Source organism: Fundulus heteroclitus, unplaced genomic scaffold (assembly GCF_011125445.2).
Source record: "Fundulus heteroclitus isolate FHET01 unplaced genomic scaffold, MU-UCD_Fhet_4.1 scaffold_82, whole genome shotgun sequence".
NCBI lineage: Eukaryota > Metazoa > Chordata > Actinopteri > Cyprinodontiformes > Fundulidae > Fundulus > Fundulus heteroclitus.
Genome location: NW_023397274.1, coordinates 1183843 through 1205713, shown reverse-complemented (window position 1 = coordinate 1205713; position 21871 = coordinate 1183843). Strand labels below are relative to the sequence as shown.

Below are 21871 nucleotides of genomic sequence, written 5' to 3'. Positions count from 1 at the left end.
GAAAGGTGTTTGGTCAGTGCAAACAACTGACTTAATTATATGTATCCTCCTGAGACCCAGCAATTCATTTTTGTACACTGTAGAGCACATTAGTTTTTTCTTAATTCCTCATATGCTTTACATGTGACTTTATTGATTACAGCTGTTCCTTAAAGAGGACAACCATAGCTTGACAGGCCTCAACAAAACCAGGAACAAGTCTCCCCGGGGCCGTTTTGAGTTATTTACAGATTCTGAAAGAGTAGAATATAGGCTTTCTATTGATGTCAAACTTGTGGAAATCAACAAAGAATTGAAGAAGATATGACCATTTGAATGTTGAATCAAAGGAGACTAGTGAGAAAACAGGTCTCACAGATTCTTTAGAATCACCCCCAGTCAGGGGGGTGTTAACAAAAGGTGTTGATTTGAATTACTTTGCAGCAACACCTCTCACCCCTTCAATGTCTGTCAATAGAGGGTCCAGATCAACTCACAGCACTATTTTGTTCATATAAAGATAATGTACAGCTCTGCATTACAATATTTGTGTTAGATCTGTGGATTGAACAAACATATTTGAAATGTTCAAAAAATTACTACACCAAATTTAATGGTAACACATACACACACACACACACACACACACACACACATGTAAACAAAAAAACTGAGTAAAAAACTTAAACAGTTATCATTTACAAAATTGGTAAATGTCAAACGGTTGAATTTTTTTTTATCTCTGCGTGTTTTTGTGTGTGTAAATTACCATTACACACAATGGTATTGTTGCTTTTTATTTGCTTGTTGTTTTAAAAGAAGGAGCTTTTCAAAAAACGTTTGATGGGCAGTTGTTATAATATATATGTTATAATATATATAATATTTCTCATTGCCATTACAATAAAAAGTATCCCATGGAGCAATGTTCCATGTACAGCAGCAATCAATCACTCAATAGTGGAGATTATGGATTTCTAGCTCCACTGCACAGTTTAGGGGTTGGTGATGTGCCTGTCTGCTGATTATTCAGGTATGAATAGAGATGTTCACACGTATACACAACGTTTTTCGTACTATTGAGCTAAGTTGAAACACGAGAAAAATATATTTTCATGTCTTGTGTTACATTAAAAATACTTAAAATAATCTGCCACTTAAATCATATTTGAATATTAAAAATTAAAGATTGAATTATAAACGGCTTTAATTTCAGTATGATGCATCATAAAAGTTTTTTAAACTTCGCGAACTCCCACATGACCGATGAGTCCCATGGTCTGCCGCTCTCTTTCCGTGGCTAAACGGTCCATCCACCCATCCTCAGGACAAACCTTGCAGTTCAAGACTGTCTCCTAAGTGCACAAATGCACCGTGAGCCCAAAGCTTTCTTCATATTCCTCTTCTTTGGTTAACATCAGCTGGAAACTAGGAATACTCTCTATCAGCAGTTGCTATTATTTTCGCTGATCTCTCCAGATACAGAATCTATAAACTACTCCAGTGTCCTGGCGAACATGTACAACCTGACACTGGCCAGATGGATGTAGTTCAACAAATTGAGCAAGATGAATTTGACCAAGATGTAGAGCCAGAGGAAGTTTTACACAAAAATTTGCAGTGTTTTGTAGTCTGTTGTGTATAAGTCTATGTAACCACAGAGTATTACCTAATCTGAACTGGAGCCACGGGATAAATGCCTATATTGGCAACAGGATTATTTACCAAGGAGTGTAAGATAACACCTTGAATTTATCACATTCTACAAAAGAAAATTTAGGTTTGGCATACAACACTTAATTTAAAAAATGAAATTTTCCACACTGGTAAAATTAAATACATCATTATAGATCAGGAAATAACACCGCAACAAATCTATACAAATGACAGAACCCACTTAACAAAAAGGCTAGAGGTAACAGAAGATATCAGCCTGTCACCATCTCCAAAATGCTAATTTATGTGACATATTTCTCAAAGTAGAGCTCATAGAAAAACAAAATGAAAATAAAAAAAACTCCAGCATACCTAAATGCACCTGTACCCTGCATGTTTATTTATTTGTTTGCCAACAAATGGAAAAAAATTCCAAATCGGCATCATGTTCTCATTAGCTTCTTCATTACAAAGCATGGTGGTGGTAGGGTCATGCTAGATTTAGTTCTACATTTTCAGTCATCACAAAGCTATGAATAAAAATGAATAGTCCTACTTTTTACTTTTGACCAACTTAATGCAAAATTATATTTGACATACAACCAAAGTTCCTCAAACACCAGCGTTATTCTTGAATGAAAAGTCATTGTTAATTTTTAATATATATAAAAAAGAAATTCTGGTGCTTTTACACTTGAACGTCCTCTAGTTAACAGCTGCTAATGCTAACAAAGCTAACCTAAAAATGTAAGCAGAAACACTGTCTGCTATAAATACCAGAACAACATACAGTGACGATACATATGATAGTATTTGATGTTTCCTTAGTAATCGTAGTAACAGGCTGGGCCAAGAACTGTATTTTTATATGCATTGACGTAAACTAGCTTCCAGATCCGAGCTTTGGGTTAGCATGTTAGCATCAGCTAGCTGGTCGGTGTTTTATAAAGCTAGGTCTCTGTCTTCCGCTTTCTCCTTCAAAATAAACGCTTCTGGTTTAATAAATTACAAACGCCTACATAAGATCAAACAAAATAAATAAATAAACTCGTGACACTAGCTGCACCTTCAGTGGTGAGGCAGTTATGGTTAAAATATTTGAACAGTGATTACATTTTGCACAGTCTGCATGCTAATTCCAAAGCCACAAACACAGATTACCAGTAATATTATATATATCACGTCAAAATGATGTTAGCTAGTATGAAACACAAATATTTTTTATGATCCCTATGTTTTAATACAAGGTGAAACCAAAGCAACCAGTGAAAACACTAGTATAGAGGTCTCATAATCAATGATAATAGAGAGAAAATACAGTTCACGCTCTTTACAATGCAGTAAAACAATCTGTATAAACTAAATACCTAAACTAAATAATAATAACTATTTTTGTATAATACTACTACTACTACTACTACTACTACTACTACTACTACTACTACTACTACTAATAATAATAATAATAATGCACAATAGGATTGTGGATTTTAGATTTTTTAACATTAACATTAGAGCTGCATAATTGTTTCTGGTCTTAGTACTATTTGATCAGGATAACTATTGCTGCTCAATCTGTCAAAAATGTTAGCATCAGACAAAACTCCATATAAAACACCAACTGGATTCATCAATCAATATAAATTTAGTCGGAGAAAAAAAGCACACCAGACAAACAGTTTTACAAATCTGTCTGAACTATCTAAGCATGCATATGTGTATATATATATATATATATATATATATATATATATATATATATATATATATATATATATATATATATATATATTTATAACAATGTGTGTATTCTGGAGCATGTAACAAAAGTAATTTCCCCCCTGGGATCATTAAAGTAAGTCTGAGTCTGAGTATTATATATAGCAATAATATTTGGAAAAGGATCTTATGAACGTGTTTTTTTTTTATTATTATTAACACATGCAAATCTTATTATCCGTTTTTCCCCTACAACTTTGATCCTGAAACAAAAAGATAATTGTTGCAGATAAATGTGTCCAATATTTTGAAGCTGAGAGGAAGCAGTATTGCGTCTTTACGTCCACCTTGACTTTGGTCCTCTCTCGGCTTCCTTAAAGCTGCTGCCAGCCCTGCTGCTCGATCATTACCCTGCCTAGCATAGCAGAGAGCAGTCAGCCAGTCGTGTCTCTACCCGAGGCCGGATGGTAAAATCCAACCTCCAGCGGATCCTAAACAGTCATTGCTTTGCTCGCGAGAAAGAAGGAAAACAGCAGCCCCCTACTACCATGGCGAATTTAAGTAGCGGTATCTGTGACATGATTGAGAAGTAAGTAAACGATGGAAGCGTTGCTCACGTAGCCAAGTGCTAACGGTGCTGTGGGGGAGGGGTGGCTAGGTAGCAGAGCTAGCGAGAACATAAAAACGGAAGTAGCGGATATTTAACCGTGTGAGACCTGAAAAACTAACTATCATTTATCACGCCGCGTGGCAGCTCTGCTTCTAAAGTTGTTGTGTTTTTTTATTGTCTCGTCTGACTGTAAAATGTGTCTTTTTGCGTCTCAAAAGTCAACTTGAGCGGTCCGAGACGGTAACTACGGACAGCGAACTGCGTTGCGTCACGATAGCGATCTGCGCTAACAAGCTAGCTGATTAGCCACAGTTGATGAATTCGCGAAGGGACGCCTTTCTTCTGGTATTATTCCCCCGTTTAAACGTAAGAACTTGTGACGTATTATATGCTGAATTCGTACTTAAACTAAACTGATAACAATGTCCTGTATTTAATAACCACCCCCCCCCCCCCCCCAAATCGACGTAGTTAGCCGTCAATACCTTCACAGCGAGCAGAGACTGACGTCAAATATTTGATTAAGCGCCCCGGAGGGCCTGTAGATCTGTAAGGCCTGACTGAGCAGTGAAGTTAATTATGCCCAAATAAAAACAAGTGTTTATTTCTAATTATTATTTACCACGAAATAAACATTAACGAGCACATACGTGATTATGTTTTTATTTATTTTATTTTTTATACGGTCTCACTGTCCGGTCAGTTGTTGCACAATTTTTATTAAAAAAAATAAAATTCAGGAGCATAATTCGTCAAAATACGTCGCGCATCGTGATATCTAAAAGTAAAAATAATGTGTATATATGTTTTTTTTTGAATTTTCTTTAACACTTTACAGGCAAAATTTACAGTTGTGTTGATTACAGTACCGTAATAACGCAAATGCTCACCTGAAAAGAGGCGAGCTTTTTTATTTCACAGACCAAGACTGATGGTCCTTTTTATCTATTTATTTATTTACTTAATTTTTTATTATTTTTTGCTAAATTGTCTGATTGCAGTACCTAAAATGAAAATTAGTTAATGGTTTAGATTAAATCTAACCGGTTATAAAGGAATTAAAACCGACCTCAGAGGTCTACTGCATGGTGACTTTTGGGTGCATCCCCTCTCAAATGTGACTAAACCAAATGGCTGGATTCCACGTCTTTGGCATCTTACTCAGCCATTGATTGGCCTGAAGTGTTGTGGGGAAGGGATGCCTGTAAAAGCTTTAGGATCCTACCTCTTGAGGACTGGAGTCGGACACCCCTGCCTGGCCTGAACTATAGGATTCAGTTATTTGTAGAGCGGTCTATTGTGAGTCGTTTTTAGGGTCAATTTGTGGGTCTTTGAATTGCAGTTACTGCAATCACTCAAGCATTACTGTAAAGATAAATGTTTACCAGAGTAAAATTTTGCATTAGATTAAAAATAAAGCATCTCTAAGTCAGCCAGTTGCAATCCATGGACTTGACAACATAGTCGCTCTATTTCCCTTTTTACTGCTGACTTGTAATGAGAGACGAGTGTAGATGATGTTTCCTGGTTGTTTTTCATAGCTTATTTAACTGTTCTGAATATATATTTAATGAGTGGGTTTAACCATATGAGTTGTTTTGTTTCTTTTGCGAGCACTTAAGCAGAATTAGTTTTGATTTTAAAAACTACTCTCCATCTTCTCTCTATTCCTTCCTGCAGCTTGTCCCTGCACTGTAGTAGTACCCGCGGCCCGGGGCCTCTGTGGTGCTCCTGATGCCCCTCTCCCACCCCTGAAGATCCCAGGTGGGCGAGGGAATGGCACACGGGATCACGCTCCTTCGGCTCGGCCGCTCTACTCAGTAAGTCAGCGAAAAGAAGTTAAACCAGAAAGGATTACGGGTGTGGATATCCACACGACAGAATCCGTATATCTGGCTCTGCCACTGTTGCCTAAGTTTCAATGATTTTTTTTTTTGTATTGATTTCATGTCACCTAAAGCTTCTCTCTCTCAAGCGTTTTTTTTTTTTTTTGTGTGAATTTCAGGACCGAAAATTAACAGTAACAGAAGAGCCTGCGGGGAATGGGCGCCCGAGGATAATCCACTTCCAAAGCCGTCCCACAGCCACAAAGACGATACAGTGGGATGCTGTCCTGAGCAGCAGTGCACTCTATGTGGAGATTCCTCTTGACCCTCTTCCAGAAGGCAGCAAGGAGAGGTGAGGACAGGAAGCTGAAGCCTTGAAAGCGTTAGTGTGTGCTGGTTATTAGAGATGGGCATTTCTGGTATCACTTATCACGGTTTTGTTAATGATTTATTGTGGTGATGATTTTCAATCAGTGCGTCCACCCCAAGAACCATTTATATTATACTTTAACATCAGTTCACCGATCACAAAGTGCCATTTTATTCTTGTCTCTCTCCAGTTTTGCGGCCCTCTTGGAGTATGCTGAAGAACATCTGAAAGTAGTTAGTGTGTTTTTCTGCTTCTACAAGAACAGAGACGATCGTGGTATGCGCCCGTCGATCCGCTCACCTTCTGTTTTCCCCCGACGTGTCCCTGCCTCTAAACCTGACCGTACCCTTCTCTTGTCTTGTTCTTTGCAGCTAAACTAGTGCGTACCTTCAGTTTCCTGGGCTTTGAGATTGTGAAACCGGGCCATGCCCTCGTCCCCCCTCGACCCGACGTTTTCTTCATGGCCTATAATTTTGACAGGGACTCCTCGGACGACGAGTAGTCCTCCAGACACGTTCTCCACCCACCGATAGTCTCCGTGCCGCCGTTAGCTTGCAGTTCCAGCTTTTATTGACATGCGTAGCTGTTTTGTGTTGAATCCTGAGCTGTAGCTTTCTGTATAAAAAGTACTCCTCCATGGTTTGTGATCAAGGGAATATGTGAGCTGCGTATCTTTGGTTTCAAGCACTTATATATGTACGTTTATAGTAATCTGGTCATTAAAAAGGAGATTTTCTTCTCAAAATCCTTTAGTTTTCATAGTCGATTGATTCAGTTTGAACTAGTTCAATTTTATTCCATGACTGATTTATGACGTAGGATTTTTGTTGTTGTTGAATGTACAACAAAAAGTTCATCAGGTTTACACTCGGGTACTTCAGTTGTCTTGTGGGATTGGCTAAATTTGTGTTATTTAAATTTCCTTTAATATTTTCTCTAGACTGAATCACTAATCGGTGGGACCAGCTTTCTTTTGTCTCAGTGATACCCTTTGTAATAATTCCTCAGCCCCCAATAATTGGTACTTTTTTTTTTTTTTTTAGATGGATGGTGAAACACTTTATTCTAGATGTGGATTAAAACACGTGAAAGCCCAATGCATGTGTCTGAAACAATCCAGTATAAAATCAAAGATCTAATGAGTGATGGATGGTACTTGGTGAAAACAAAAGTGAATATACTCCAAATAGCTTTCCCCCTCCCCGCCATGTGTGTCAGACATTATTGTACTATTTTGTTTTGAAGGTTGGAAATAAAATGCTGTGGTGTTACTGGATTAGGTTCTCCCCTGGCATTAGCATTCCTTTTAACTCTTCTGTTCATGATGGTATTGAATATCTCTTGCATAGTGGTACCTGTTGTGCTTCTGTGATAATAAAACAATGAAAACCTTTCCCTTGTGCATTTTGAGTCATCTTATAATTGGACGCTTATACAACTTTACGAGAGGACCAATTCAGTCCTAGAAATTAAACTGTCTTGTCTACAAATAAGTCCAAGCAGTGGTGACAGTGCTTCTCTTTACCGCCAGGGGGCGACGGAGGACAGGCTGTGCAAGTTTATATCATAACCATTTGATATTGGAGATGTTTTAATATTTTCATACAAAGAAAATTTCCATTCATGATGAACATACACTTGACTGGTCTGACCCACTGCAAAATACTGATATTTGCAATTGTGTATGAGTTGCTGAAACATTGACCTTAATACACAAAGAAAACAACTTGGATCAAGAGCTAAAACAATAAAACTAAAATTTAAAGACTTTTTTTCAAAATATGCCAGTGACAATAAGATTCACAGGTATAATTTGAGCACAGCTTTATGAAGGTGGTTATAAAAGTTATTCACTTCTGCCCACTCCTATTCAGATATGTACTTTTAGTTTTGTGCAATGAATTTGTTTAAATATCTGAAACAGACTAAAACTGAAAACTACACTGTAAACTGTTTTCCACCCCCAAGTAAAACGTTTAATTTGTGCTCATCTCTTAAATTGTTTTTAAATTCTCAGAGCTCAAAATTCAGATAGTCAATTGTTTTGATGTATTTAGACAGACTTATCACAATCTTTGGTTAAAAGTCTTCCTCCTGGGGTCCGTTCTTCGTACGTTGCTTAAAACATCCAAGATGATTTCATCCGGCTAATCATGATCCGGCTAATTGGGTTCTTCTAACACATGGGCTAAATTATCCTGTCTATTGCGCAATACGCGATTAATTCTAAAAATTCAGCAAATTATTCTTGCACCTTCCGCAACAGGTTGCTGTCGTAAAAATGGACATGGCTACGTCAGACTAATCTTGTTTACATGAAATAAACCTGCTCGCGAGCAGGTTTAAGCTGGCGCACATGTTGCTATGACAACAAGTCCAGGATGAGTTTCGAAGAACCAAACGATCCAAGATCATGCCAAATCGTCAACAATCAAATCCAGCTAACTGAGTTAGCGACTACGAAGAATGGACCCCAGGTCGATCCAACTTGTGAATCCTACAAAATCATTGGTGTGTGTTTAGGTTTTGACAGCAAACATTAATTTCTGTGTACCTATAAACCACGATGCACTAGTACAACACGATCGTACAATTCCTGTATGAAATCAGTAAAAAAGACACAATTGAATCCAAATATTTAATTGGTACATATCAAGTATTATGACATGTATAAAATTTCAGATCACAATATGAAGCAATGAAATTTTCAGATTGGCATGTGCTGCAAATGTTTGAGGCTGCCAACATAAAACTAATGATTAAAACAGAATGTAAGCAAACTAAAATTAAAAATAAAAACAGTAGAAAAATCGGAGTACGGACAGAGATTACAGCGAGCATTCTAGGAAAACCAAATGTGACAGCTCGAAATTTGTATTTCAGTAGAGTGCAATAAAAAACAAAAACAAAACAAAAAAACACAGCACTGAAGCCAAGCGTCCACAAGACGTCTAGAAGTTAGTACTATAGGTTCACGGAGAGCAGAGAGAAAAGGGAGCCTGTTAGCTTTAATAGTCAATGCAGGGGAGGAAAAAAAAAATAACTGCAACAAGATAATGCACATCACATTTAGCTTTTAAAGACTGTAGTAGCATTTGTACTTGCATGTTACAGATAAAAAAATAAAAATAAAAAGTTAAATCCTGAATGACTGAACAGAAACAAGGACGCCAACTAAAACAAAAAACAGCCTGCAGATAGATGAACGACTGTGGTCGCGGACTTGCATGTGAACAGAAACGGGTGAGTCTGAACAAAAAAGGGTCGTAAATTCAGCCTCGCACATGACCTGGGTGCTATTTAAACGTGGGCTACATTCCCCCCCCCCCCCCCCAAACCAAAGCAAAAAACTAATCTGATGACATGGTCTGAACGGTGACACTGCAGGTGACCTCTGTCCACGGTACGGATCAGCTCTCCATCGCGTGTTTCCCTCGGTTTCCCGTCAAACCTGCCAACCCGGGACATTTTGAAGTACCATGCCAGCAGGCGCAAATCTGTCTCGGTCACGACAGAAAAAAAAAAAAATCGCTTTGCGTTAATAAAATTCTGATGCATGAAAGAAAAGCACGTTTATTAATCTTTTAATGGCTTGAATTAGCAGACAGAGCTTAAGAGGACCCACAGTTTGAATTTGTAAGAGAGACCTGGCCGCTAAAAGCTTCGGGTTATGACACTTTGGAAAAGATTTAAGTCAATGTGACTCAAAAGGATAAAAGCAATGAAAAAAAAGGGTGAGAATCTTTAAGATCTTTACAATACTGCTGCAGGGGTGTTCGTACAGCAACTAAAATCAGCAATTGTTTGTTTCTAAGTGCTTTTAGTTTGGTTTTAACAATTCTTGATGAAAAACAAAACAACCCCCCCACCTCCATTCATAGTCGAGTTAATGCTTCATATCCAACATGGTTAGTCATTCCTATTTTTATTTTTATTTTTTAAATGCGGGAATCTTTCATACAGTGAACATACAATTGTTTGTGTAATGCTCATAGCAGTCGATCCGAGGTTATTATGGGCTACGCGTTTTGCTAGAACCTGCGTACACAAAAAATATATATATTTAAAAAAATTTCAAGTTACAAATCCTCATTACTCTATACACATCCAGTAGAAAAAAAAAAGGAAATCAATTTTCCCCTCTTGTTACGCTTTTCAACCAACCAAGATAAGCAATTTTCCTTTTTTAAAACAGTTTAGCTACTATTCTAAGATTTGAGCGACGTCTATATTAAGAGTGCTCTTTTTCATTTGCACCGTTGCTTTTAATAAGACCAAAAGGTGATTGATTTAATAAAACAAGCACGAGGAGAGGGTTTTCAGTTTAGTCACAGGCACCTATCGAGCCTTGACTTGACTGTGTTAGGACGTACTTAATAAAATTGGTATGTTATATGACGCTTAAGGCAGTACAACGACATCTCTGATTGGCTCATTTTCACACACAGTCTTTATTATGACCATTTAGCGGTTCGTACATCTACTTTTGGAGTCTCCTTGACTTGGTTAGCGTGATTTAAAAGGTTAATGAACACTTCATTTCTCTCATTCTGCACTTAGCTGGAGCCCCGCTGGTCGAAAACAGCCAGGTTACCACTCATCTCCTGCCTCCATCCCAGCAGCACTTTCTGCTGTTCACTTTGCTTAAAACGCACTATAGCCACACCTGTGTGCACCTGTTACAGGTTCATACTGGTACATTTAAGAAACCGGAGTAATGGCATGTGCCTGATTTTATTTTTTTGGCATATTTCCTAGGATTTAAACTCATAATAATACTCCAGAGAACGTGCCGGGGTGACCAGACTTTTCTGCAGCTGTGTAAAAAGTGCCTCCCCGCACTGTTGCTGTGCACTGGCGGTCAGCTGGCTGACAGGAGGCGACTTCTTCCAAGCATAGTCATGGTGTGGAAACTAAATCGCTCGTTGTATTCTTTTAAAACAACCTTTGGCATCTACAAATGGCATGTCTGTTGTGTAGCTAACTGCAGGCTGGCTACCTGTGCAGATAGCCTGACTAAATTAAACAGCAACTATTTTTCTTTTTTTATATATATACACCTAAATTAGCAAGTGTTAATTTTCTATTTTTGCTTAAGTCTATGGTATTGATAACCTTATTGTGACTGTTAATCATTACAGTGAATTATTTACATAGCAGTAGGTATAGCTGTTGCTTTTCTGTTTTAAATAGAAGTAATTAGGTCTGGTTGTGCATTTTCGTTTGACGTTTTTGTGTTAAAAACACTATTTTCACTCTCGGCCATCGCACAATGAGAGTCATATACCGACCAGGAGCATATTCTGTTTGACCTGTGAGTTTGCAGTTTAGCAGATCATTAACTGGCATGAAAATAGACGGATCTCTAATGCTGAACACTGCATAACCAAAAGGCAGAGCAAACAATGCTGTAAAACACATTTTAACTTTAGGAATATAACCTAATGAGTAACTTAATGGTATTTTCTTTAACTGTTTATTGGTCATGTACTGGGGGAGTCTCTCAGCACGAGAAACTAAAAGGAAAATACCAGTTTTACAGTATCTACACAAAACCATAACACGATCTAGTTGCTTTAATTTAAAACAATAAGAGCAACAAACATTTTTTTTCTGCTATTAAAGTAATTTTACCTATTGATTATGATTTAATATTATATTTTATAAAATTGTCATCAATAATTGTTATTGTTGATATATGCCCAATAGAAGAAACACCAGCTATACTTAGTAAAAGTACTTATTTTGCATTAAATTACACCAATTCTTTGCTTTTCATAGAGTGATGTAAAATTAACGTTATCTAATTATTTAGGCTATCTGGAGTGGCTAGCAATCAGCTGACTAACGGATACAAACATTTCCAAAAGACCAAATTTTGTCTTTGTCGTTGTAAGATAGGTAAAAGTGCACGAGCCTTCTTTCAGCCAGCTTTCAGGCAGTGTGCAGCAGCAGGTGTAAAAGGGGGAGGGGGGGGCTATCAGCCCTGGACTTGGGCCTCATTATAAATCTCCATTCCTGCGCTCTGAGCCACCTCCATCACCATTTTCAGCGTGCATCGTGACAAACACGCCCATGTACGGCTATGCGACCATTTATCGCTCTACTTTTCAGATGCCAGAAGCTCACTGCTGAACATTTACAGCAACAAGTAAAATAGCTGACGAACGTTTGCTGAGAACATTCTGATCCACACATCTATGAAAGAAAAAAAAAAAAAGTCTTGCTTGAATCTGGTTACCTGGTAACATCAAGGGCAAACACAGGCAGTGCCTTTCAGACGTTAAAGCAAGCGACGCTCAGAGCATTTGTGCGGTAAGTAAAGAGAAAATACCAAAGCGACCTCTTCTGATGTCCCAGAAATGCCCGGCCCTTTTCGCTTACAGTGAAATCTTTGCTCAAACCGCTTTCCTCACAATTCACTCCTTTACCTTTAAGTTTAGTTTAAGTCAGTTCTCATTCAAAAAAAAAAAAAAAAAAAAAAAAAAAAGGAATAATAATACCTGAACCAGCGCTTGATTTTCAATTTTCTCCTCCTCCCATGACCTTGATGAAGCCTTATTTATTCCCGTTAGCTCAATAGAAAGAAGTCAGGCGATTCAGAGCGACGCGAGCACCGAACACGATGCAGGAAATGCACCAGACTAGCCTAGAAACAAGCGTACAGCACGAGTCACTAATATAGTGCTTCAGTTTTATAAAATAGTGTGTAAAACCCCTTCCTTTGAAAATCTCCACCTCAAACTTGCACCGTAAACCGCCACACGGCCAGTGAGAGAATCTCTTGAATGACCTCCGCGGGTTTGTGGAAAACTGCATCCATGGTACGTGAAAATGCGAGCAGGTTGGCAGGAGTTTAAAACGTTGCTTTCGAGCATGAATTTGCACCCAAACAATGTACTGCGTGTCGATTAACAGCGCCAGCGGGCAACACAGTGGAAGGAAGGGGGAGAAAAGAAATAAAAAAAACTGCAATAGAGGAGAGAGCTTGAGATGATGGGTGGGATTGTGGGTAAGGGAGGCCCGTTTTGTGCGTTCGTTTTTGTGCCCACTTCTTTGTTGCCGGGGTAGCGAGGTGAAGACGTGTCCCTTCGTTTTGAATTTCCAGGCTGGTGACGTGAAAGGGAGACGGTCCAGGTTTCAAGCAGACGAGGTCAGTCTCTAACTGAGGTGGTTCGTGTGTAAATGATTGTATACGTAAAAATGGCTGTAAATGCAAAATACACTTGCCCGTGGTTAAGTACATTATGTGAGTGCAACGCATTTCAAAGTCGAGCTCTACGTAATTGACAGTATACGAGGGCGCGCGCACGACGGACGCCTATGCGCGTGTGTTCCACCCCATTCGCGTCGGTTTTCGACCTCACCGGCCCTTGCTGTAGCCGGGAAAGAACTGGTCGAGCAGAATCTGGAGCTTCTTGTTTTGGTTCATGACATAGTCCTTGCCCAGGTCGTGGCGGCAGGCGGGGCAGGTGTACACCGCAGCCCGAAACGAGCGCTGCAGACAGGTCTGAGGACACGAGACGCCAGAGTAGTTAGGGGGAACTGGAATTTATTTTTTTAAACAGGATTTTGTACAATACATACAGTGGGGATGCACAGGACACATACCTTGCAGACATTGTGTGAGCAGATGGTGGTGATAGGCTGGAAGGCCAGCTCCTGGCAGCAGACGCACATGAAGATCTGCTCCAGCTTGCGCAGGAAATTCTTTCATGGGAACACATTAAAAAGGGATAAAAGAGATAAACAGCTAAATGTAAGAAAAGAGAAACAACAACAAATAGATTTATCCCTAATTTATCCCCCCCAAAAAAACACAACAGTGACTACTTTGCAGCCCTTACCTTCTCCGGCTCATGTTAGGCTTTTATTTATCCACTTAGCACAACAAGTAGGAAAATGTGTGTTTGGTTTATAATTGTTTTGTTGGAACAATGCTTCTTGGCTCTAAAACGTTTCTGGATGGAAAACCTGTTTATTTTTCCTTAAAACGGAGGCCACATCTGCGGGGGACAATGCATTCGGGAGTTGAAAAGCAGAGTTGAGTATATGGGTTGCCCCCCCCCCCCCCTCCCCTCTCTGCCAACGTCAAAACAGCTCATTCTGCTTTTGACTCTTCGGTCGATGCCGTTTGGTTGGATGGGATTGAAGTCTGGAGAGTAAAGGATCGTTAAATCGTTATTAAATATTATCAGTTTAACACGTTTAAGAAACTGAGGCCTGGGTTGTGAGTGACGGAAATGTACACAACCACAACAGCCTGGTCTCTAGCTTGGTCGAACGCCGCAGTGGGAAAGCATCCCATTCCTCAACATCTGCTTGCTTGCGAGTTAGAAACTATTTGTTTTCTTTACAACCGTGCCACCATTTAGAGAAAGAAAAAGAACTGTGACCAAAAAAAAAACAAAAAACAAAAACGTGGCACAGATTTCATTACTTGTTGTGCTGAGTTAAGATGTTTTTAAACTAACGTGACAAGAACATGGCTGTTGATCGGACAAATTTAGACTCCATCCCATTTGATCGTTCATCAGCCGCTCAGAAACTAAAAATCCTATTTTTTTTCCCCCCAATCAGAGAACACACTACCCAATCTAATGACAAAACTCTTGAGTGTGGACGTTGCTACAAAGGGAGCACACTGCAAAAAGGGTAAGTGAAATTTTCTTGAAATTAGTCTATTTTTCCTTGATTTGAGCAGCTAAATAAGACTCTTTGCCAATGGAATTAGTATTTTTTACCACTAAAATAAGATAATTGGATATCCCACGCTTAAAAAATGATCATGAGATGAATTGTTCCTATTTTAAGTGCAGAAATCTTATTCTATTCGCAAATAGTCTTATTTATCTGCTCAAATCAAGGAAAAATACACTCATTTCAAGAAAACTTGACTTACTTTTAGTTCCCTTTTTGCAGTGCAAGGCCTATCTCACAGTTAAACTAAGGGTTTAAATTCTCTACAAGGAAAACGAGCTGTGGATCATTTTGAGCACTTCAATCATCCCAATTGCTAAGACAAAACACTGAAGGTATCTTAAAATGTCCTCTTTAATTTAGTCTTTGTTTATAGAGCTGACCTGTTATGCTTCCTTTTAAACATCCAGGATAGGTCTATAGGCTAAACTAAACATGTTCATTAAATTTTTTTTGCACAAAATCATTCTCAGATAATGAGATTTCATCTTCTCAGCTTCACCTTTTTGAGCTCCTTTCAGAATGAGCTGTTTTAGGGCTCTGTCACTTTTATGCACATAAGCTATAGCTGGAAACGCCCCAAAATTTTACAATCACACTTTATAAACATTAAAATGGCTGCAAACAATGGTGCAAGTGTACATCTTTGACCCTGAAGAAGAGGAGCCTCCAGCACAACCAGCAAAGATGCAACAACAGTTTCTGAATGGGAAGTAATGTCCTATTCCTACAGGGCTACCTTAAAGGGAGTTCCAGAGCTGCATTGAAACGTTTCTGCAGTGTTAAACTATCCTCTTATATCTTTTCAGCTGCCAAGAAAAAAATCTGTGAGTGCTACAGTTTTATAAAGTGTTTGTGTAAGATACTACTAGGGGGCATTTTGGCTGTTTTAGGTCAGAAGACTCTTAGAAAATATAAGACGCTAGTAGCGCTAGCATCCCCACTGAATTTTCAGGGTAAACTAGCATCATGCTGACAGTTAGTTGTCTGTGTCTTTTCAGCTGTAGTTAAGCGTAAAGGAATTTTTCGGCATGTATTAATGCTGGACGTTAACTTGTGTATGTGATTTATTCCCATCATAATTATAACTTTAGTGTAAGATTTATATAAAAGTATGTGTAATGTGTTAAATGTTTCTACGTTACAGTTTTACTTTGCTTGTGTTGCTAGGTGAGGGGCAGTGCCTGCCCATTGTGACGTAATAAGCCGGAGGTTTTTGAAAAGGCTTGTTTTCCAGACACCAACAAAACATTTATTTTTTTAGCACTGGGACTAGAAGCAGTAAAGACCCAAATGGAAGTACACAAACCTGCGAAAATCTAATTTTTCATAATAGGTCACCTTTAAATATCATAGAAATGCTGTTTAGCTGCGGAGCTGGGTAACTCCGTGGCCTGACGTAGTTAAAGTTAAAATGTTTTGGTAGTTATACCGGTCCCTCTTTAAGGTGCTCAATGGCTTCATCCCAGAGCTTCTTGTTGGCTGTGTCATCTTGGATCAGCTGCTGTTGCTGCTCGGTCAGCTGGAAGGTCTCCTCTATCTTGACACGTTTAGACGGAGGCTCGGTCTCTGGTGACAATTCTGGCAAAGACGCCACAACACGTGAGAAGCTGCAGCTAATTTCGCAGAGGGAGAACATGTAAAACTGAAAGAAAAACTATCAAATTAACAATGAAGGGCAGAGTATGACTGTAAATGTGTAGATTATTGGAGATATTAATGTGGCATCTTGAAGAGGTTTTTCAGCGATCCCGCTGCTCTCACCTGTCCTCTTCAACACCTTTTTCTGACCTGCTTTGAGCATCATCTGTAATAGCACCCACCAGTTTCTCCGGCAGTCTTCTGCTCTCCATTACTTTGTGGTGCATCCACTTCCATCTGGGTTTCTGGAGGCTCACCCCCCTCCTCATCCTCCTCCCCCTCCTCTGCCTCCGCCCCCTCCTCCTCCTCCTCCTCCTCCTCCTCTTTCGTTTTAATCTTGCGCCTCCGTGGCCTCCCCCTTCCAGGATAGTGCTTACTGCGACCGCCTCGACCAGGTCTAGCACAGGCCTCCTTCCTTGTTTTGTTAGCCATGGCTGCCAAATAGCCTGGTGGGTACTAGAGGAAAAGACATGCAAGAGAGCCATTTGTGCATTTATAGTGCTGCGCAAATCTATCTACAGACTGGTTTGTGTTTTTGTTACATTTAAATATTTTAGCTCATTATACAGATTTTAATATTAGACAAAGACTAAGTTTTACAAAGCGATTTTCTAATGATGATTTCATTTAGGGCTGAACAATAACTGAATAACAATATATATCGATCCATGTATGTATGTCGATGATAGTAAAAAAAAAAAGGTAAATAAAAAGTTCAACAGAATAACAGTTTTCCTTTCTTTTACATTATAGCCATGTAGGTTAATATTACAGCGATTACATCCTCCCAACCAATCACAACGCAGACCTAGGAACGCTCTGTCACCAAGCTCTGCCCCCTTTAAAGAGTTCAGAGTTCACACGTTCTTTATTCTTTTTTAAAAACGTGCAGTTTTTAGTAAAAAGTTGGTTGAATAAAGGGTTGACTTTGAATTCAGTGTTTGTGTGTTCTGTATGTAAGATTAGGTTGTAGCATAAAATGGCCAGGGCTGCACTTAAAATGTATGTTTTGTATTTGTTGATAATTATCGATATCGCTCAATATGATTTTTATTCTATAAATATGCTTTTTTTCCTATATCGTACACCCCTAATTTCATTTATTGAGGCAAAAGAACCTGCCCGAGACAAACCTGGCCATATTTGAAAGTAAACCCATTACCAACCCTGGCGACAGCAACCACCATCGAGCATTTGCGATAAATTTGCCAAAAACAATGTATTTTGGCTCACTGTCTGCTACAATGTTTTGCTTCAGCCAAAGCACAGCAAAAGTGACGTTTCCATCAATTATGGTAATTCGCTGAAGCAGCAAAGCAGCCCCACACCATCATACCACCACCACCACCATGTTTGACTGGAATGTTGATAAACCTTTTTAATTCATCTGTTTCCCATAGGGTCAGGTTGGCTTTAATAGCTTTCCCCCCTTAATAACTAAACTCATTACTTGAAAAAAAAAAAACTATTTATGTTTATTTTTGTCCATCAAAATCTATTTGAACACTGCAGAAAGGGAACTAAAAGTAAGTAAAATTTTCTAGAAATTTGTCTATTTATCATTGATTTGAGCATGTAAATAAGACTATTTGCCAATGGGATTAGTAAATTCTACCCCTAAAATAAGATACTAAAACTAGATATTCTGCATTTGAAAAATGATGGAGATGAATTGTTCCTACTTTAAGTGCAAAAATCTTTTTCCATTGGCAAATAATCTTATTCACCTGCTCAAATCAAGAAGAAATGCACTCATTTCAAGAATAATTTACTTAATTTTAGTTGCCTTTTTGCAGTGAAGATGTGAAAAATGTTTATGTGATTAAAAACAAAATCTGTAACATTTTACCCACACCACTACATTACTGTATTTATTTAATGCCATTTTTTTTAAGCTGCACACCTAACCCTGGCAGTCTAACCTGAACTGAAAGGCCTAGTTTCTTTATCCTCTCCAGTCCTTCAGGGGTCCAGGGTGCTGGCTCCAGATCGTCTCGTCTCAGCAGGTACCTCCACACCAAATAACCACACTTTCCGATCTCTGGCCAGTACTTCACCACCTACAGACAGCCACAATACAACACTTTAAAACCAGCAGGAGTGTCCGGTATGGCAGCATTTCTACACTGCAAAAACAGAACTAAAAATAAGTAAAATCTTCTTAAAATCAGTGCATTTGTCCTTGATTTGAGCAGGTAAATAAGATGATTTGCCAACGGAATAAGATTTTTGCACTTAAAATAGGAACAACTCCTCTCCATAATCTTATTTCAAGAGCAGGATGTCTAATTATTTTATTTTAGGGGTCAAAATACTCATTCCATTGGCAGATAATCTTATTTACCTGCTCAAATCAAGGACAAATACACTAACTCTAAGAACATTTTACTTATTTTTAGATCCGTTTTTGCAGTGTAACTACATTGCACACATTTGTGCCTTACTCACTGCAAAAAGGGAACTCAAAAGTAGGCTAATTTCCTCTCGAAATTAGCATATTTTTCATTGATTTGAGCTGGTAAATCAGATTATTTGCCAATGGAATAAGATTTTTGCACTTAAAATAAGAACAATTCATCTCCATCACCTTATTCCAAGTGCAGGATGTCTAAGTATCTTATTTTAGGGGTAGAAATTCTCATTCCATTGGCAAATAGTCTTATTTAGCTGCTGAAATCAAGGAAATATATACTAATTTTAAGAACATTTTACCTACTTTTAGTTCCCTTTTTGCAGTGCTGGCAACACTTCTACATTTTAAGCTGCGTCACTTAAACTAAGCAGTTTTTTGTTTTTTTTAATGCACAACCCGACAACATACCTTGTAAATACCGTCGTAGCGGTTTCCTTCTTCTGGAGCGTATTTGCTGATGCGTCTACCTTTGGAGCTGCGTACCACCCTCACCGGTTTCCCCGCCCGCCAGTTTCTGGACTCGGCTCCAACTTTGTCATTCAGGGGCGCGTCACAGTTTAAGGCTAATGCCCTACAGTCGGTCAAACAAACAAAGTTTAAAACAGAATCGTTCATCACCTAAAACATGGATTCAAATCTCCATCAGCTGAGCAAACACAAAAACAGGCGCTAACAGCGTGTTATCCTTCTAAACCCAGGGACTTTTTTTTCTAAGTGTTGCACCTGTTCATGTGAGTCAGCGTTTGGTCAAAACAGTGCTCTCCAATCCGTTTGTTTCCCGAGAGGTCGCGACCCCCACTGCCTGTGTAGGTGAATTCGTCCCCCCGGTCCTGACGCAGATGATCACAAAAGGTAAAAAAATAAGAGCAAAAATGAGCGTCACGTGTGGCTGAACAGACCAGCGGCGAAGAGTAGAACCCACCACTTCGTCCTCAAAGCCCCCGGCGAGCACCAGGGAATAGGAGCCGTCGTTGCTGCGGCCGTGGATGCCGCCGACGTGCGGCCTGTGGACGCCCGCCTCGCTCACCTGAGAAACGGAAGCAGACGTGAAGGGGCGAGAAAGCGGGAACGGCTGCGTTTGTCGTCTTTGGAAAACAAATAAAAAAGGCCGACCTGCACTCTGAATTTCCAGGTGGTTCCCACAGGAACGCCAGGGATAGGTCCGTAGTGGTTTGAGGGAACAATTGTGCATTCTTTAGTGCGCCCCACGCAGGCCATACCCTGCATTTACATCAAAGAAGGCAGCCTTTCAGCATGATGACACAGTACAACACATTTCTTACAGGATTGCACCTTCTAAGTTTCTTTAAAGCAGAGTGATCAAGTACAAATGAAATGAAGGAGAACCTGCAGTATTTAAATAAAAAATAAAAAATCAAGTATTAGAATATTTGGGTCCAGATTTAGCCGTTACAAATGAGTTTTAAAGTGTGACTACCATAAAATAAAAGTGGTTTATTTATAAGAGTTATAGAGTCGTTAAGGTTTTAAAGTCAAATATGAACACTGTGTGACTCAGAGCACTTAAATGTAGCCGAGAGTGCAAGGCGGGCTGTTTTCAATTAGTAAACATAAAAAAAAAAAAACATTCTGGTAAAGAAGGGAGTTATTTTCCATTGGCTGTTCCAGGAAAGTGGCTAAGTCGTGCCTAACGGCATTGTTCACATTACACCAAGGAGAGGAGCGTCAAGGAGAGGGCGTATTCATGACAGAAAATAGCCAAAAACTGTACACACGAGAAGACCCTGGGGAGATCATTTGACCGTGTGCCGTGAACACAAAATCTCTTTAAAAAAACAAATTGAAATAAAAGTTCAGCCTTTATTTGTTAAATATAAACATCTAACTGGGCCATTCAAGCGTAATAAATCTGGTAAGACTTAGTTTAACAGGGAGTCTAATAGCTCATTTTTTATTTGGAAAAAAATCTAGAAAAAAATAAAAAAAATAAATCAATAAGTCAGTAATTCTGCCCCTGAAGATATTGGCAACCAAATCCACTGCTCAGACCACGGTGTTCAGCAACATGGGCTGAATTTATTAGGGATGACAAAACGTTCTGATCAGCCCGTCTGATCAGATGTTCTTCAGAAATATAAAACGCTCATCAAACCAGAACAAACAAGGGTATAATTTAAAAGCACGGAACAGCTTGTAAGGAACACAGATTTACTGCTGCAACATCCAATTAATCTGAATAAGTTTTGTTTAAAAATGAAACTGCTGACGGTAAGCGTAATGTTTAGACTTTTGAGTTCAGTACCTAAAGTTTTAAAATGTATCTTACCGTTTATAAAACAGCTTAAAACACTGTTGTAGGTAGAAAACGGGACTTCATACACGGTGACACATTCCTCCCAAATTCCTGCAGTAATCTGGTTATTGAATGTAGAAAATAAATTACCTCTTGCAGGTGAAACCGAGTCATCCTGTTTATTAGAGAATGTTTCAGTAACAAGTGAAAATACATTTCCAGACTCAGACTTTTTGCAACAGTCTTTTTTTTTTTTACCACTTTGATGTTTGAGCAGAAAAGATTTATGTCGTGGGGTTTCATAATTTGCATGTTGCACAAATCTTACGACACCACAATGCGGGGATTGGGTTTAGCGGCGCAGTAACGGGGCCATGTCACGGATTTGATTTTCCAGCGTTTTAACGAAATTCAGTCAGCTCCGTTTCAAGTGTGGCATCTGAACCAGACCAAATGTCTAGTTTATTTTCTAATGAGTGTGCCTCTATTATTTTTGGTTACAACTAGAAAACAAAATCTGTCAGACTGAAGAAAACCTAAATTGCGATGTTCCAAATGAAAGATACATATGGCGTCATTTTTTTTTTTTTTTAGGAAAATCTGATTTTTAGAAGGAGGCCTGAAAACCTAAACATCCATACTTGATTTTGCTCTCCATAATTAAAGGAAATTCCATATTATTCCATACCTTTCGAGATAAATT

At 38.9% G+C, this 21871-nt stretch overlaps 2 protein-coding genes across 2 annotated transcripts in view; one reads left to right on the top strand and one right to left on the bottom strand.

The window, feature by feature from the left end:
- The first annotated feature begins 3747 nt into the window (after positions 1–3747).
- oaz1b (ornithine decarboxylase antizyme 1b) lies at positions 3748–7554 on the top strand. The gene is given in 6 exon segments (XM_012869151.3): positions 3748–3943; positions 5645–5696; positions 5698–5784; positions 5970–6142; positions 6351–6436; positions 6532–7554. Coding segments are annotated over 6 exon segments (654 nt in total). The 5' UTR covers positions 3748–3818; the 3' UTR covers positions 6663–7554.
- Positions 7555–8784: 1230 nt separating this feature from the next.
- The window catches only part of LOC105930786 (E3 ubiquitin-protein ligase UHRF2), a 59036-nt gene continuing 45949 nt past the window's right edge, over positions 8785–21871 (bottom strand). The window contains exons 8-16 of the mRNA XM_012869150.3: positions 20028–20135; positions 19837–19941; positions 19638–19744; positions 19323–19485; positions 18424–18561; positions 16684–16957; positions 16293–16441; positions 13772–13870; positions 8785–13670 (exon numbers count right to left, since the gene is read on the bottom strand). Of these exons, the coding sequence (XP_012724604.2) occupies positions 13524–13670; positions 13772–13870; positions 16293–16441; positions 16684–16957; positions 18424–18561; positions 19323–19485; positions 19638–19744; positions 19837–19941; positions 20028–20135 (1290 nt within the window). The 3' untranslated portion in view covers positions 8785–13523. The remainder of the gene's footprint in view (positions 13671–13771; positions 13871–16292; positions 16442–16683; positions 16958–18423; positions 18562–19322; positions 19486–19637; positions 19745–19836; positions 19942–20027; positions 20136–21871) is intronic.